The sequence below is a fragment of the Apodemus sylvaticus genome, chromosome 10 (assembly GCF_947179515.1).
Source record: "Apodemus sylvaticus chromosome 10, mApoSyl1.1, whole genome shotgun sequence".
Classification (NCBI taxonomy): domain Eukaryota; kingdom Metazoa; phylum Chordata; class Mammalia; order Rodentia; family Muridae; genus Apodemus; species Apodemus sylvaticus.
The window spans coordinates 19,625,836-19,641,835 of NC_067481.1; the positions used below are offsets into that span (position 1 = coordinate 19,625,836).

General features: G+C 51.8%; 1 protein-coding gene and 1 long non-coding RNA gene across 5 annotated transcripts in view; one reads left to right on the plus strand and one right to left on the minus strand.

Annotated features, from left to right (window-relative positions):
- The window catches only part of Arhgap27 (Rho GTPase activating protein 27), a 31,928-nt gene that overhangs the window by 153 nt on the left and 15,775 nt on the right, over nt 1–16,000 (plus strand). The window contains exons 2-3 of one of the 3 annotated variants that reach the window (XM_052194826.1): nt 950–1,077; nt 2,342–3,013. In XM_052194826.1, coding sequence (XP_052050786.1) covers nt 2,360–3,013 — 654 coding nt within the window. In that variant the 5' untranslated portion in view covers nt 950–1,077; nt 2,342–2,359. Of the gene's footprint in view, nt 1–949; nt 1,078–1,705; nt 1,788–2,341; nt 3,014–6,948; nt 7,017–16,000 lie in introns of those variants that run through there. The other 2 variants (XM_052194827.1, XM_052194830.1) reach the window with 2 other exon arrangements.
- LOC127693734 (uncharacterized) lies at nt 3,093–6,854 on the minus strand. Of its 2 annotated transcripts, none has more exons than XR_007979742.1 (4): nt 5,999–6,854; nt 4,621–4,742; nt 3,915–4,025; nt 3,093–3,384 (listed from the first exon to the last, which is right to left on the minus strand). It is a non-coding gene; the product is annotated as an uncharacterized LOC127693734 (long non-coding RNA). The 2 variants fall into 2 exon arrangements; XR_007979741.1 differs by lacking the exon at nt 5,999–6,854 and adding an exon at nt 5,225–5,403.

The following is a 16,000-nucleotide window of genomic DNA, read 5'->3' on the forward strand; positions in this document are numbered from 1 at the left end:
TGGAGTGAGGGAGGAATGGCGTTCGGGAGGATGGCCCTGAGTAGTGGGAGGGCGGGAAAGGTGCCCCCAGGTGGCCGTCCCCACCCTAGATCCCCGCGCACTGCCTGCCCTTCTTCCTGCACTGGGGCTAGAGCAGAGGGAGCCTGGAGGAGGGCCCGGAGGCCCAAAGCCCGGGGAGGAGCTTTAGGCGTAGGGCTGCCTTCGGTCTGGGGTCGAGAGGTGAACCAGCCGAAATCCCCCAGTGCTGACCTAGGTATTAGTGACGCTCTGGCTAGGGACTACCGAGAGCAGAAGATACGGGAGACCCGCTGGCTAAGGGTGCGTTCTTGCTTCCAGTGAGCCTCCCCGCTCTTGTATCCCTCCCCTTCTCGTCGTTCTTCCCGGATAATGGAAGGATCTGAGGCACACACAGGTCCCCTTGTCACACAACCCGGGACATTGCGCTCCTGTCTCTGAGCGTCCCTGCAAAGGGACTCTAGTTTTTCCAGGCCCGGACGGGCTGCTCCCAGAGAGGGCCTCAGAGGGCGGAGGTGCTCCCGGAATAGGTAGTGCTCTTAATCTGGCTGCAAAGGGCTCGCAGTTCGTGATTCAGGGAGCAAAAGGCCTCGCTCGGAAGGTGCATGCCAGGACAAGACAGCCAACTCCGCCGGGCATTCCCAGAGCATCGCGCCCGCCGAACGCAGGGCCTTGAGGACAACAAATCCCTCCGAGGGTTGAGGGGAGAAGCAGGACCTAGTGACTCTCGGGCTCTGCTCGCTATCCATCAGCACCCCTTCCACGCAGCCCCTTTCTCGTGCCGTTTTTGCTTTTTTTTTACTGAAGACCCAGTCTCTTACGTCTCCCAAGGGCCCCGGCACAGGCATTATGGCTTCTCCTCACCCTCCCAGACAAGCTGTACTGGGGACTGGGGATAGCCCTACTAAGTGTTGGTCTCCGCCTCTCCTCCCAGTGTCTTCTGTTTCGCGCGGTTTCTTCAGTCTCTGTCCTTGGAAGTCCCGCCCACAGATATGGTAGAGACCTAATCTGCTTCCCTCCGCCAGCCCCGCCCATGGGCAGCCTGAGAACCTCCCAGCTAACGTGAGTGCACGGTTGGGGTCCTGGGAAGGGGGTGTAACCCAAGTGTACACACTCCTAGTCTGCTCGCCCAGCTCTGCTCTACCGTGTTACCACCTCCCGGGGCCAGGATGCTCAGTGACTAAGTTTACAGCCCTTCCACCATCAAGGAACTCTTGAATAAAGAAACCAGCCTTAGCAAGACAGTGGACACCTCGCTGTTGGTCCCCAGGCCATCTTACAGGGCAGTGAACGGAATAGTCATTGTAGGGTTTTGGAGTGACCAGTACTTCCGTAGTAGACCACCGGCTTCACTTTGTTGAAGACACACAGTTGGGATTGTTCACACACACACACACATACACACACACACACCCCAAGCACCAGATTAACCTGGCATTGGGTGGGGGGCCGTTATAATGATCACTCCAAAGAGATTGAGAGGACCTTGGTGACACTGTCTCAATGCATTCCCTAGAAGCTACTCCCTCGGACCTTGTAGGGAGGGTCCCTAGGCAGGTGAGGATACCAGGAAGCCTCTTACAAGGCTGCCTAGGAGCTGGCGAGCAGGGGGCGGTGCTGGCCTTCATGGGCGGGCCAGACTTCTTGGTTCACGAGTGCGACGAAGCCACTGGGAAAGGGAAGAGAAACCCAGAGAACCGGTTCTTCAGCCTTAGCTGTCCAAACCCCTACGTCAAAATCACCGGACTAAATAAGGCAGGGACACTTCTAAGGTAGACCTACTTGGGGGCTGCCCTAGAGCCTGCGCCCCGATGCTAATCTCGCCCTCCCGGAGGGCAAACTCCTTAAGGGAGGGGGCGCTTAAGAGCTCTCCACCACGGATTCCCTGCAGGCTGGAGGCGTCAGGGTGGGGCGAGAACGGGTGGGGTGGGGGGCAGAGGAGCGGCAGCAAAGGGGCCTTAATTCTCAATTCGCCAACTGGGAAAACGAGGTTCAGCCAACCCTAAGGCAAATGTGCTATCTTGCAGTCACCGCAAGTCTTTAAGCAAAGGTTCCTTCCGTCCCCCTCGTTCCTATCACCCTCAAGTTCTCACCAAGGGTTGGCAAGAAAACATATCTCACAGTCATCGACTCAGAATGGAATCTTAAGAATGGGAGCTTTGGAGATGATTTTATCCAAGTCCCCATTTAAGAGAAAGCTGAAGCCCCAATGCAGTGGGCGTGGGTAGGAAGCGGGACTCGAACCCTTGTCTTTGAGCCCAGGACTCGATGCTCTTCCCCGCTGCGCAGTCCTGACCTTGGCGGCTCCTTTTCTTGTTGTCTGCAGGAAAGCGCGGTGGCCGCGATGGCGGCGGACGTCGAGGGGGACGTGTACGTGCTGGTGGAGCACCCCTTCGAGTACACCGGCAAAGACGGGCGCCGTATCGCCATCCAACCCAACGAGCGTTACCGACTGCTGCGCCGCAGCACCGAGCACTGGTGGCACGTGCGGCGGGAGCCTGGGGGTCGCCCCTTCTACCTCCCCGCGCAGTACGTACGCGAGCTGCCCGCGCTCGGCGACCCTGCCCCGGCCCCGCAGCCTTCCGTACCGCAACAGCGCCCCGCAGTCCCGGAGCCTCTGGCCTACGACTATCGCTTCGTGAGCACCCCGGTGGGCGCCGATGGGTCCTCTGCCGAGCCCCGGGGCCGCGCCAGCTCCCTGTGTGGCCCAGCACGACAGCGCACCGGTGGCCAGCGCAACAGCCTGGCTCCGGGAGGGCCCGCCTGCCTGTACGTGCGGCCGGCGGCGCCCGTGCGACCCGCGCAGTCCCTGGATGACTTGGCGCGCGGCGGCACCGCGCCCCCTGCCGGCCTCCTCGGCAGCGCGGGCCACTTCAAGGCCTCCAGCGTGGCGGGCTCCTGGGTTTGCCCCCGGCCCCTGGCGCGTAGCGACTCGGAGAATGTCTACGAGGCCATCCCCGACTTGCGCTGCCCTCCGCGGGCGGAGAGCCCAAAGCAGGTAGGTCGCCGCGAGCGAGGAGGCGAGAGGGAGCTCACAGTCCAGCAGAGCCTAGACCTTTTTTTTTTAAACTGAGGTCATTGGTTGTCCCTCCACCTTACTTATTGTAAATATTCACGTTTTCATGCAAAATGCAAATAGGCTTGATTACAGGGTGCTGCCCCAAAGCCTGCTGGGAGGTTAACTAACCTATGACAGGTGCGTGCGCCGAATAACATTCCTAAAATGCCACCTGCTCTGTAAGGAGCAGTTTGGGGAGGTGGACTCTCTTCTTCCCTAGAAACTTAGGGTGGAGGCCGGGTCAGATGAGACGGTGGATGTGAAAGTCAGGCCTCTGCTTCTCTTTGGCGCAGCTTCCAATATTTCAGTTCCTTAAACAAAAACAAAAATTCTTAATGAGCTTGTTTCAATTTTAGTGATGGTGAGGACTTTTCTCTTTCGGAATCCGATTGTGTTCATCTGAGACACTGGAAACACAGCGCGTTTCTAACACTCTTTATGCCCTCGGAATCCTCTTTCTCTGCTCTGTCTTCTTAAACTTTAGAGCCTTTTAGGGACCTACCTGCTTTGGGCTCTGTTTTGGGGTCCCTTTTAGGGAGGGACCACCTGCGGGAGCATAAGGGTTGCTACCAAATGGTTGACATCTGCCAACCGCTGTGGCATTATCCACAACCCACTTCCTCTCTCAGTCACTGAGTCCCGGGTGCCCTCGCGCAGAAGGTGCGACCCCGTAGGCCCGCTCCTTGGCCTTGCCTCTGCTGGGACTCCTCCTAGCAGAGTGCAGGTTTTAAGGCTACCGAAACCCGAATTTGACTCTGCTGGGTCATCCGCCAGCTGCTGACGAGCTCTGTGTCCTCGTCTGTAAACAATACCCAAGGAATAAAGTTGTTGTGAACCTTACACGCAGTGAGGCGTGGAAGCACTTGGCGCCGGCGGGTTTCATTCGTTGTTCGCTGCAGCCCGGAGCCTCAGCGCTCGGGTTTCCGCGCGTCTTCCCTCCCCCTTGTGGGCACTGCGGAGAACAACACCCGGCGGGCTTAAGTATCTGCGGCAGATCAATGACCGTCCTGATTTTCCGCCAGCTAGTTGGTCAGGCGCCTGTGGTATAAATAACTAAACGTCCACGCTCGGCTCCCTGGCGCCCTTGAGCAGGCTGCCTTCCTCTAGAGAACTCCCGGGCCTTTCCAGATTGTGAGTCCTAGCAATGTTGGGAATGTTTCTGCTGCCCCCACGAGCTCCTGGCTGTGCGAATGGCACCGGTGTGCTTGAATTCCCCCAGCGTCTGGCTACGGGCTCTCTCGCACTGTCTACGAGGGGCTGCAACCCTTCACCCATGAACCAGGACTAAGTCTGTCCAAGCTCTGGGACCAAAGAGAAAGAGACCCGCGTCCCCACCCCAGCTGCCAGAATCTCCCCCAGAAAATTTCCCAGTCCAGAAATCTACCAGGGTTCCTGACCAGTGGTACCTCCCCCATCCCTCCTCCCGCTCCCAGCAGGCTCCCTGTTGCCAGTAGTTTGGGGACACCTTTAAAGGTGGACTGTTACAGACACAAAAGGGAACCAGGAAGTCTGCCGGAGGTCTGGATGCTGGACAAAGAGGCTGCTACCTGTCTCTAATTAACTCATTGGCTTCAACCGAGCGCTCAGCATCTCTGGTCCTGTTTGCTCCGAAATATAACAATGGCGCATTCTCTGTGGTGGCTCTCCCGGACACTCTGTCCCCAGTTAACTGCAAGGATGATGTGTTTGTTCTCCCTTGGGAAGGAAAGCTCACCCTTGCCCTTCCTTGTCCCAGGCAACATGGGAAGGAATTTCCTGAAAGGTGATCCTGGCCATTTTCCAAAGAGTATAAATGCACAGGCACGGGTGCGCGCGCGAGCACACACACACACACACACACGCCCCTGCTCATACTTCCACTCCCACTCCCCACCCTCATAGCTCCTTACAGCCTTCAGCCACGACCCCCAAGTCTATTTTCTTCAACATCCCCATCCCCCCACCCCCCACCCCCAGCCTCACCCCCTATGAGCCTTCAGACCTAGGGACAATGGTAGCAGAGCAGCAGGCCCGGGAGGTAGAGACGCCCCTGCCACACCCTGCTATGGTGAGGGTGCCTTAGGGCAAGAGCAGGGGAAGATGTGGACAGGCCCTTATGGGGGTCTTACAGTTCTTTCCTAGCCCGCCGTTTGTGCTAGCTGTGGTATCTACCATCAGGCAGGGCTTTGTGGGAATTTGGACGTCATCCTGAAGCCGCTGGAAGGCTCTTGGTAGGGAATGGAATGGGTTTGAGAAGGACTCCTGGGACAGGTCCTAGCTTCCCGCCACATTGGTGGGCGGCCGGTGGGTGGCGCTGTTTGCAGAGGCCTTGGAGGGAGCCTAGGGTGGAAACAGATGGGGTGCGCCTGCGCAGAGTTGTCAAAAGGAGGAAAGAAGGCCGGGCGGTGGTGGTGCACACCTACAGAGGCGGGTGGATTTCTGAGTTCGAGGCCAGCCTGGTCTACAGAGTGAGTTCCAGGACAGCCAGGGCTACACAGAGAAACCCTGTCTCGGGAAAAAAAAAAAGGAGGAAAAGAGGAATTCAAGAGGAAAGGAAGGGAGCACGGAGGACAAGCCGGGGCCTGACTGAAAGCCAAGGTGACTGCGCACAAGCTCAAGTCAAGGACCAGAGGACGTTATCTGACATGGCCACCAGAAGGCTGGCTTGTCAAGGGGCTGCAGAAGACAGAAGGCTGTGGGTCAGGGGCTGAACAGCAGGCATCTGGCAACAGCTTGGCAGAGAAAGGAGAGAGATGCTCTGGTCAGTTGGGAGGAATTACAACATCCCAAAGTCTCCGTGAATGGATGAGGCCGGAGCGGGAAGGGCTGAAGCGGGAGGCGGGATGATCAGATAGGAGCCCTGGAAGAAGGGCGTGACTGGAACCGGGAGCAAAGGTGTGGACCACAAGGTGTCACAGGGTGAAAGGGCATCTGCCTGTCCCATACCAGTTCGGGCCTTAGGGCAAGCCACGCAGCGGACACCGGGAGGAGAGGGACATTGGACCGTATTTGGCATTTTATGTTCACAGTTCATGCAAGTACCACGCGCTGCACCTGGTGTGTGTTGGCCGTCGAGCTGCACACGGTGGACTGAGGTGTAGTAAGACAGTCCCCAGGGGCTAGCGGTCCTATGTCGTCTCACTCAGAGACCTGCGCGCACATACACAGCTCTGGCTGTGTCGCCCAGCTCAGAAGGCAGCTTAGGATGCCCTTTTGCCCTCGGAATAAACAGGACCATAGAGGAAATGAGTTCCAGGAATTCGGACTCCGAACCCCACCCTTTGCCACCAAGTTTAGTCTCAGTGAGGTGGCCAGCCCCTCTGGTCCCAAAACATGGGAGCAGGAGACAAGCACAACACTGTCTTCTGAGCACACTGCCCAGTCTGAGACCCTCCAGCCCTCACCGCCTTCATCAAGAGCACAGGGTCAGCGTGGGGGATTAGCTAGCCAGTGCCCCTGGCAGGGTTAGGCCTACACAGGAGGCCAAGCAGCAAAGTAGCCTCTGAGGCCCTGTCTGTAATCCCAGCTACTCAGAAGGCTGAGGCAGGAGGAGCCCATTTTCAAGATCACCTCGGGTTGTAGAGTCAGTTAAAGATCAGCCTGGTTCACACAGTCTCTTAAAATAATGAGAGCTGGGGTGTGCCGTTCACGCCTAAAATGTTTCAGATACCGGGTTCAGCCCCCAATATTGCCCTTCCCCTGTGGCCTCTGGCCTCCCTAGCTAGTAAATTTCGGGGTGTGGTCAGGACGCCTGCTCTAACCTTGGAGGTAGGAAGGCCCAGGGAAACCGATGGTCTAGGGCCCGCCCCTGCTGCCTGGGCATTGGCCACTGGCAGGACAGGTTACAGGCCTTGCTGGAACTTATGCAAACAGCCCTGAAGGCCTTGCTTCTGAGCTCAGACACAGCCTGCACTGGAAGGAGCCCCCTGAGCCCTCATCTCTCCTCCCTCAGCCGTCGGGAACTGTGAGTGAGTCCCTCCCGGTATTAAGAGTCCCGGATGGGAGGTGGGGGTGGGGGAGAAAGGACTTACCTCCCTCCCAAATTCCCCACCGGATCCCTCCCTGTCTTGTCCACTTCCTGGAAGGAATGTCTCAGGGACAGACTCAGCCAACCATGTGCTCTGAAAAGCTAAGGAGCAGTCAAAGCAGGCCAAGATAAGGAGATCCAATGAGCCGGCCCGACCCCCGCCCCCGCCCCCGTCCCCGCCCCCAGCCCCCCGAGGCTCGCAACAGATCCTTAGCTTGGGCCGCTGCTCACCTGGTTTCTTCATACCTATCCGGATCTTTTCCACCCCGCCGACCCAACCTGCAGCCCCAGGACCTGGCCGCAGGGTCTGTCTTAAGGGAAGGCAGGAAGAGCAGGTCCCCCCATCCCCCGCGCTGCCCCTCAACCTTCTTAACCTCACCCACCTGGGCTCCTACTCACTGCCCTCACCCCTGTAAGCTGGGTGCCCCCCCCCCGTTTTCTTTAGATCCCAGAGGTCTGAAGTTTTGCGCATTCTCCGTCCGTTTCCCTTCATCCAGCCTTAAAGCTGTCTCTCTTGCGTCTTCCATCTATCTGAACCCTGGACTCTTATTTTTTTCCCTGCCCTCTGCTCGGGAGTGGGAGGGGACAGTCTTCAATACCGTCTGTCAGCTGGCCAGGTGGTCAGTGCTAGGTCTGGAGGCACAAGAAGGCCCATGGTCATAGTCACCAGGGTCCACAATGTGCTCCGGGCTCCGTGCCAGAAGGCATCTGGGGCCGAGCACGAGGGCACGTTTGGTTGGTCTTGAGGAGCAGGAACTCCTCACGCCTGTGGCTCCGGGGACTAGAACCCTTGGTTAGATTAGGGAAGCTCCAGTTTCTAAATAGAGGAAGGACTGTGGTAGTGAGGGGATTTACAGATCTCTCTCACAGCCCTCCCACCCAGTGCATCTGCAGGCTCCCTGGGGTTCCTACGCTGCATCCTTCCTGACTGGAGACTGGAGGTCTCCCGTCTAATCCTGGGACCTAGAGGAGGCGCAGGGGCTGCTTCGAGGGGGGGGAGGGGGCTCTCTCTTCCTTGTCCCCAGGCAGGAACGTTTCCCAGGCTGTTTGAATATGTGAATTCTCTACCCAATGGTTTGACTTATTTTTAATTGTTTGGTGGTAAATTGCAGTCTATTTCTGCCCACTCTGGGGTCCTCTCCATGATCTGTTCCCCAGACTTCTTTGTGGGAGTTTGCCACAGGCCAGTTCCGTTGGCTGATAGGGAAAGGCAGCACTGGGGCTCTCTCCCCTTCAGTCAGAAGTGGTCGGTGCCTTACTGAGCACCATAAAGGCAAAGAACGCAAAACAGGTAGTTTATTATCCAGGAGGCCAGACAGACCAACAAATGTACCCTTAGGAGATGTGTACCAAACACATCCCCGAGGTGCCACAGAAGGCACTTTGAAAGCTGTCTCTCTCCAGGGATGGGATTGGATTGACAGGAAACAAATTCAGAAAAAAGTGATAGTCCTAGAGGACTCTGTAATTTCTTCCCGCAGAAACTTCCAGACCAGGGCCCTCTCCTACGGCTGCTTTTCCCAACATTATTAATAGTCTGTCTGTTTCAATACTTTTACTAAGTTCCCTAGTTAATTTTGGCTATTTGACATTTCATTAGGAAAGTATTCATTTTCCCTAGAATTGTAAAATTTCCACTTTAGAAATTTAGTATGAGCTGGGGGTGATGGCACACAGCTGTCACACCAGCATTTGGAGACCAGAAGCAGGAGAATCACGAGTTCAAAGCCACCTAGGACAATTTACCAAGAACTCATCTCAAAAACAAAAATAAGCCGGGGCCAACTGCCTGTCTTTTAACGGGAACATTCTCTCTGCTTCCGTTTCACTTAACAGCTGATTCCCTCTGCAGGGCTTTATTGTGTCTGGAGTTTATTGCCGAGTTTTGCATTTCTTGGTTAGCCTGTGGTCTTCCCCCAACAATCCCATTGTAATTGGCTTCCCTTTTCTTCTGTCATATTTTCCATTTCATTACTGGCTTCTGCCTCTGACCTTGCATCCCAGCCAAATGAGAATTCCGCCCATTGCTTATGGAACCTGCTAGACTCGGTCCCCGTAGGATCTGTCCCCGTAGGTTGCTTTCCTTCACTGGAGGGCTGGCTCTCCTGACTCTGTCCACCGTTTATCCTTTCCCCCTTTGTTCATGTCACTTTGTATTTGTACATTGGGGAGAATTTCTTCAGCATGAACTTGAGCCCACAAATTTGAACCTGGTAAAGAAAATCCTTTCCCGTCCGTGAGTACAGTCTTACGCGATTTGACTCACCCTAAGAGATCTTGCTTTTCAGTTCAAGTTGTGATTTCGTTGACTGGCCCTTCCTTCTGCTAACAATCTTAAAAATTTTAATGGAAATATGTGTGCAGAGTTTTTTTAATGATATTTTAATATTTATATATGTGGTAAAACCCTCACAGGCCCCTCCCCGCTTCCTTGCCTGGCCTCTGTCTGTTGGCCACAAATTACCACCTACATTCTTTATCTTTCTCCCGGGTTTCATTACACAGACACAAATGACTATAAATAGGAACTGGGTAACTTCACCCTCCATGTCTCCTACATGAAGGAAGCTGGAGCCTGTGTGCCGTGTCGTGTGTCATGTTTTTCACCTTTTAAAATGTGTTATTTTATGTGTATCGGTGTTGTTCCTGAGTGTATGTCTGTGCGCCACACGTGTACAGTGGCCAGAAGAGGGTGTCAGATCCCTTAGAACTGGAGTTGCGGACAGTTGTGAGTCACCATGTGGGTGCTGGGAACTGAACCCAGGTCCTCAGGAAGAACAGCCAACGCTCTCAACAGCCAACTCTCCAGCCCCGATATTTTAATTGAATTTTAATAGCAGTTTTAATTTAATCTTAATTTTAATTTAAATAGCCGTTGTACATATTTGTAGCACAGAGTGAGATCCCATCCATGTATAAAAAGCATAATGATAATTGTAAGCACAGTGATCATCACAGTCATTTGTGTTGGAAACATTCAAAATCCTCTCTACTCACTATTCTTAAATGTATAATTACTTGTTGTCCAGCATAAGGGCCCTTCAGTGCTCTAGCATGTTGAAAGCTACCCCTCCATCTGACTGAGCCCCTAGATCCATCCACCTTCCACCCTTTCTGTCACCTCTGGGACACGCCCTTCCCAAGCTCTGGTACCCAGTACTTTCTGTTCTATGTCTTCAAAGCTGACACTTTGGTTCCCACGTTTAAGTGAGAACACACACTATTCATTGTCCCACGCCTGGTTTATTTCCCTTAACACAGTGCCCTCCAGTTACATTCATGAGGTTATATAGAATTTCACTTTTTTGTGGCTGCATAGTATTCCACTGTATGTCCTCTTTATTCATCCACAGATGGAGGGCTAGGTTGATTCCGTATGTTGGTTCTTGTGAACAGAGCTACAATGATGGTGGCAGTGCAGATGTCTCCTTAACATACTGCCTTTGATTCCTTTGGATGTGTGCCACAGTGAGGTGGCTGCAGCACCCATAGCTCTGTTTCCAGCTTTTTGAGGAAGCCTCACGCTGGTTTGCATACTGACTGTATTAGTTTACATCTCCCCCAGGCCAGGCTGCAGGGGAATTCCTCTTCCCCCATATCGCACTAGGGTTTATTACTTCTTTTTTTTGTTTCTAGATTTCAAAATGTGTGTGTGTGTGTGTGTGTGTGTGTCTGCATGTGCGAGTTTGTGTACCATGTGCATGCAGAGGCCAACAGAGGGCGCCAGAGGCCCTGGAACTGGAGTTCTACGCAGTTAGTTGGTGGAGGTGAGGTCTGAGCCAAGCCTGGGTCCTCTGCAAGAGCAGGGGAGTTCTTCGCTGCTGAACCACCTCTCCAGCCACCATTTATTACTTCTGGTTTTACAAATTTTCTTTTAAACTATTTTTTTTCAGGGCTGGAAATCAAATCCTGTCTTATAGTTTTGTTTTTTGTTTTTTGTTTTTTTTGGTAGACCAAAAGCAGTATCGTGTGCTTGTATCTGCTACAGTTTGGAGACTGAAGCAGGGGGATCGTCTGAAACCAGGAATTTGAGACCAGTCTGAACAACCTAGTAAGATTTGGACAGGTCTGATGCACACCTTTAATCGCAGCACCCTGGAGGCAGAGGCAGGTGGATCTCTAAGTTCAAGGCCACATAATGAGACCCTGTCCCCAAACAAAAGACCCTGTCTTAATTTAAAAAGGAAAAAAGTGTTCCTTAATCACATTTATGTAAGCCCAGCATGTTAGCACTTATTTACAGTCTCTGTACTTGAGAGATGAAAGCAGGATTGGAAGTGGGAGGGTAACTTGGGCAACTTATCAAGAGGGCTTGGTGGTTAAGAGCACTGACTGGTCTTCCAGAGGTCCTGAGTTCAAAGCTCACAATGGGATCTGATGCCTTCTTCTGGTGTGTCTATAGACAGCAACAATGTACTCACATACATAAAATAAATAAATAAATCTTTTTTAAAAAAAAAAAGACCCTGTCTAAAGATAAAGAATAGAAAGAGCTTGAATGTGGCTACGCAGCAGAGTTCTTGCATGGCCTCCAAGAGGCCTTGGGGCTCAAGACCAAGTACCACAAAAAATAGAATAAAATATTGAGTGCACTGTTTACTTTGTGGCTTTTAAATTTCGCCCCTTTATGATGACAGACTTTGTTAAAAACAGATGTGCTAAGATTTTATGTGCATATACCGTGTCATGTGTCACTTACCATGGGAACACTTCTGAGAGATGCAGTGTTACGTGATTTCATTGTCTTGTGGGTGTCATCAGGTGTGCTAGAGCAAACCTAGATGACAAACAGGTTGGTCACTTGGCGTGACTTTCTGATGTGGTCAAGGGATGTGGTAAGCAGGTTTTTTGTTTGTTTGTTTGTTTGTTTGTTTGTTTGTTTTTGAGATGGGGTTTCTCTGTGTACCCTGGCTGTCCTGGAACTCCCTCTGTAGACCAGGCTGGCCTCAAACTCACAGAGATCCACCTGGTTCTGCTTCCTGAGTGTTGAGATTAAAGGTGTGGCCTACCATGCCCAGGAGTGAGCAGGTGTTCGAGGCAGCTGGTCAGCTCACAGTAAAGTCTCTGTTCTCAGTAGAAGGTGGGAACTGAGGTTACGATGGAGCTGGAATGCATGTGCTGGGCACTGAGCTCAGCGGCTATGCTGTACGGTCAACCCGGTGGCTGCACTAGCCTTACAGGCTGCCAGTGCCTGATTAGTTTGTTACAGCATCACCAGGAGCTCTGACCACTGCACTGCACTGCCACTTCCCAATGGCGCCAGTGTTACTCGGGAATAAGAGTGTTTCTGTTTAAAAGAAATGAAAAAAAAAAAAAAAAAGGAAATCCATTTCAACTCCATAAAAATCGTACCAGATCATTATCATTGGTAGTTGTTAACCAAAACCTCCATCATGTACAGCTCGTGTGTGTGTGTGTGTGTGTGTGTGTGTGTGTGTGTGACGCGCATACGTGTATGTATGCTCATGCATTAAAACTTTACAAGTTTTTCTTTTCCTCTTTCTTCCTTTTTTCTTTCCTTTCTTTCTTTTCCTCAGTCTCTCCAGTGCCAAGATTAGAAGACACAGGGATGTAAACCATCATGCCTTTTAAAATTATTATTTTATTTATCATTTAATGATTGTTATTCTTGAGTCCAATTGTGTAGATCAGGCTAGCCTTAAACTCACGACAGTCCCCTGTCTCAGTCTTCTGACTGCTGTATAACAGGAATGAACCATCAAGCCGGGCTACTGGTCAGTATTTATTTTTATGGCTTAAAATTTTTTTTTAATTTATTATCTTTAATCCTGGGGCTGGCAAGATGGCTCAGCAGTTGAGGGCACTAGCCGCTCTTAGAGGAAGGAAATCCAGCTTACTTCCCAGCACCCACAAAGTGGAGAACATCAGCCTGTAACTCTGGCTCCGGGGAGAGCTGTCATCCACTTTTGGTCTTCATGAGCACTGCATGTATGTGGTACACATAAACTCACACAGGTACACACACATACACATAAAATAAAAATAAGTAAATATTTAAAAAACAAAAAACCCTTCAATCCTATGAGAGCTTATCCCTGTGGGCAGAGTGAGAGGTAGATTTTCCATATGCGTCTATATTTTCTTTTTTCTTTTTTTTTTTCCCGGTTTTTTGGATTTGCTTTTTTTAAGACAGGGTTTCTCTGTGTAGTCCTGGCTGTCCTGGAACTCACTCTGTAGACCAGGCTGGCCTCAAACTCAGAAATCTGCCTGCCTCTGCCTCCCAGAGTGCTGCGATTACAGGCGTTGCCCACCACCTCCCGGCAACATCTATATTTTCTATCTGCGTGGCAGCTCCTTGTTCCTTGACCTTTTACTGATCAGCGAGTCATCACAGTGTGCGTGCCCTCACCTCCCCCACCCCCATCGCCCAGCGCCGACATGGCCTCTGACAGCAACAACTGGTTTGATTGTCTCTCCTGTCTCTTCCTAGTGGCTGATCAGTCAGTGGAGCAGATATTGCATGTCCCCCTTCAGCAGTCCTTGGTTGATCTGCAGGAGTCCCCTTGGCTGGGCTGAAGGGCAATCCAGAGTGTAGAAAAAGATGGCCTCTGCCTTTGGGTGTCAGGCTGGGCAGGCTTCTATGATCAAAGCCAGAGGTCTTCCTGCCCCTGCCTTACAGCCTTGAGAGTAGACCTTGCCCAGACCGTGTATAAGACTCCTAGGTACCAGAGGACTGCTAGAGATCCTGGCTACCCCAGGGTTCCTGAGGTGCCAGCCTTTCACACTGGCACAGCCACCTGGCCTGGCCCTGCTTGAATCAGACAGAAGAGCAAGGCCTGGGTGTATGCCAGCTGCCTTGGTCCCAGGAACCCCAGCCCGGGACTGCATACTAAATTGTTCATAAGAGACTAGGGGTCAGAGGCGCTAGAAGAACAAGATGCTTCCAGATAAAAAATAATGAACAAGTTGAATGGTGGGAGCAGAGAGGGTGAAAAATCGCTTTTTAACAGTTTTGAAGACTGTGAGGCACGGTATAATCCCAGTGCTCACAGGTAGAGGCGAGAGGACCAGGGCTGCCTTAGTCAGGGTTTCTATCTCTATGATGAAACACCGTGACCAAGAGCAACGTGGAAAGGAAAGGATTTCTTTGGCGTATACTTCCATATTGCTGTTCATCTTCGAAGGAAGTCAGGACTGGAACTCAAGCAGGTCAGGAAGCAAGAGCTGATGCAGAGGCCATGGAGGGATGTTCCTTACTAGCTTGCTTCCCCTGGCTTACTCAACCTGCTCTCTTATAGAACCCAAGAGCACCAGCCCAGGGATGGTACCACCCACAATGGGCCCTCCCCACTTGATTATTAATTGAGAAAATGCCTTACAGCTGGATCTCATGGAGGCATTTCGTCAAGGGAGGCTCCTTTCTCTGTGATAACTCTAGTGTGTATCAAGTTGACACACACAACCAGCCAATAGAGATGGCCCCGCCCACAATAATCTGGACCCTCCTCCATCAATCACCAATTAAGAAAACGCCCTACAGGCTTGCCCACAGCCTAATCTTTTGGAGTTATTTTTCTAACTGAGGTTCCCTCCTCCCAAATGGCTTTAGCGTGTGTCACATTGGCCTAAACTACCCAGCACCAAGAGTTTGAGGCCAATCCGGGCTATACAGTGAGACAGACTGGTCTCTCTATAGATGCTGTCATGGCATAGATGGATGCAAACAAATATAAGGGTTGCAGAAATGGGACGAAGGGCTAAGTGACTGAACTCAGTGTCTCACATATGGGAAGTGCTCCGCCACCAAGATACACCCCAGCCCCATTCCCTCATTTTTCCTTCTCTTCTTTTGCATGGGTATAGTTGTCTTCTCATGTATGTGGATGACATGTAGTTGTGTTCTCATGTATGTGGATGACATGTAGTTGTATTCTCATGTATGTGAATGGCATGTAGTTGTGTTCTCATGTATGTGGATGACATGTAGTTATATTCTCATGTATGTGAATGACATGTAGTTGTGTTCTCATGTATGTGGATGACATGTAGTTGTATTCTCATGTATGTGGATGACATGTAGTTGTGTTCTCATGTATGTGGATGACATGTAGTTGTGTTCTCATGTATGTGGATGACATGTAGTTGTGTTCTCATGTATGTGAATGACATGTAGTTGTGTTCTCATGTATGTGGATGACATGTAGTTGTATTCTCATGTATGTGGATGACATGTAGTTGTGTTCTCATGTATGTGGATGACATGTAGTTGTGTTCTCATGTATGTGGATGACATGTAGTTGTATTCTCATGTATGTGAATGACATATAGTTGTGTTCTCATGTATGTGGATGACATGTAGTTGTATTCTCATGTATTTGGGTGCACAGGAGTGTCCAGCACCTCCAGGCGGGGTCTCAGCTTGCTGTTTCTTTGTCAGAGCTGGGGAAGGCCTCTGCCCGGCCTCCCCTGCTGCGATCACAGGTGGGCCACCACACCCACGCAGCCTTTGCCTGGGGTCTGGGGATGTGAACCCCAGTCCTCCCGCTTGCATGGCAGTTTACCTGCTGAGCCGTTCCCCTCGTCCCCCACTTTTTGCTCTAACACGGACCTGGTTAGGCGTCCAGCTCAGCGGTAGAGCACTTGCCCAGCTTTAGAAGCACTCTGGTTCAAACCCAGAGCTTCAAAAACAACACGGACAATCAGGGGTGTGACTCAGTTGGTAAAATGCTTGACAAGAGTGCACGAGGCCTTGGGTTTGGTCTTCAGAACCCCATAAGCCAAGTGTTTAGAAGGAAGGGAAATGTATAAGTCTTTCTCGTCTCTCTGTCTGTCTGTCTGTCTGTCTGTCTCTCTCTCTCTCTCTGTGTGTGTGTGTGTGTGTGTGTGTGTGTGTTTGTACCCAGGTGCGTGTGTGTCTGTCTATCTGTCTCTCTGTCTCTGTCTCTCTCTCTCACACACAC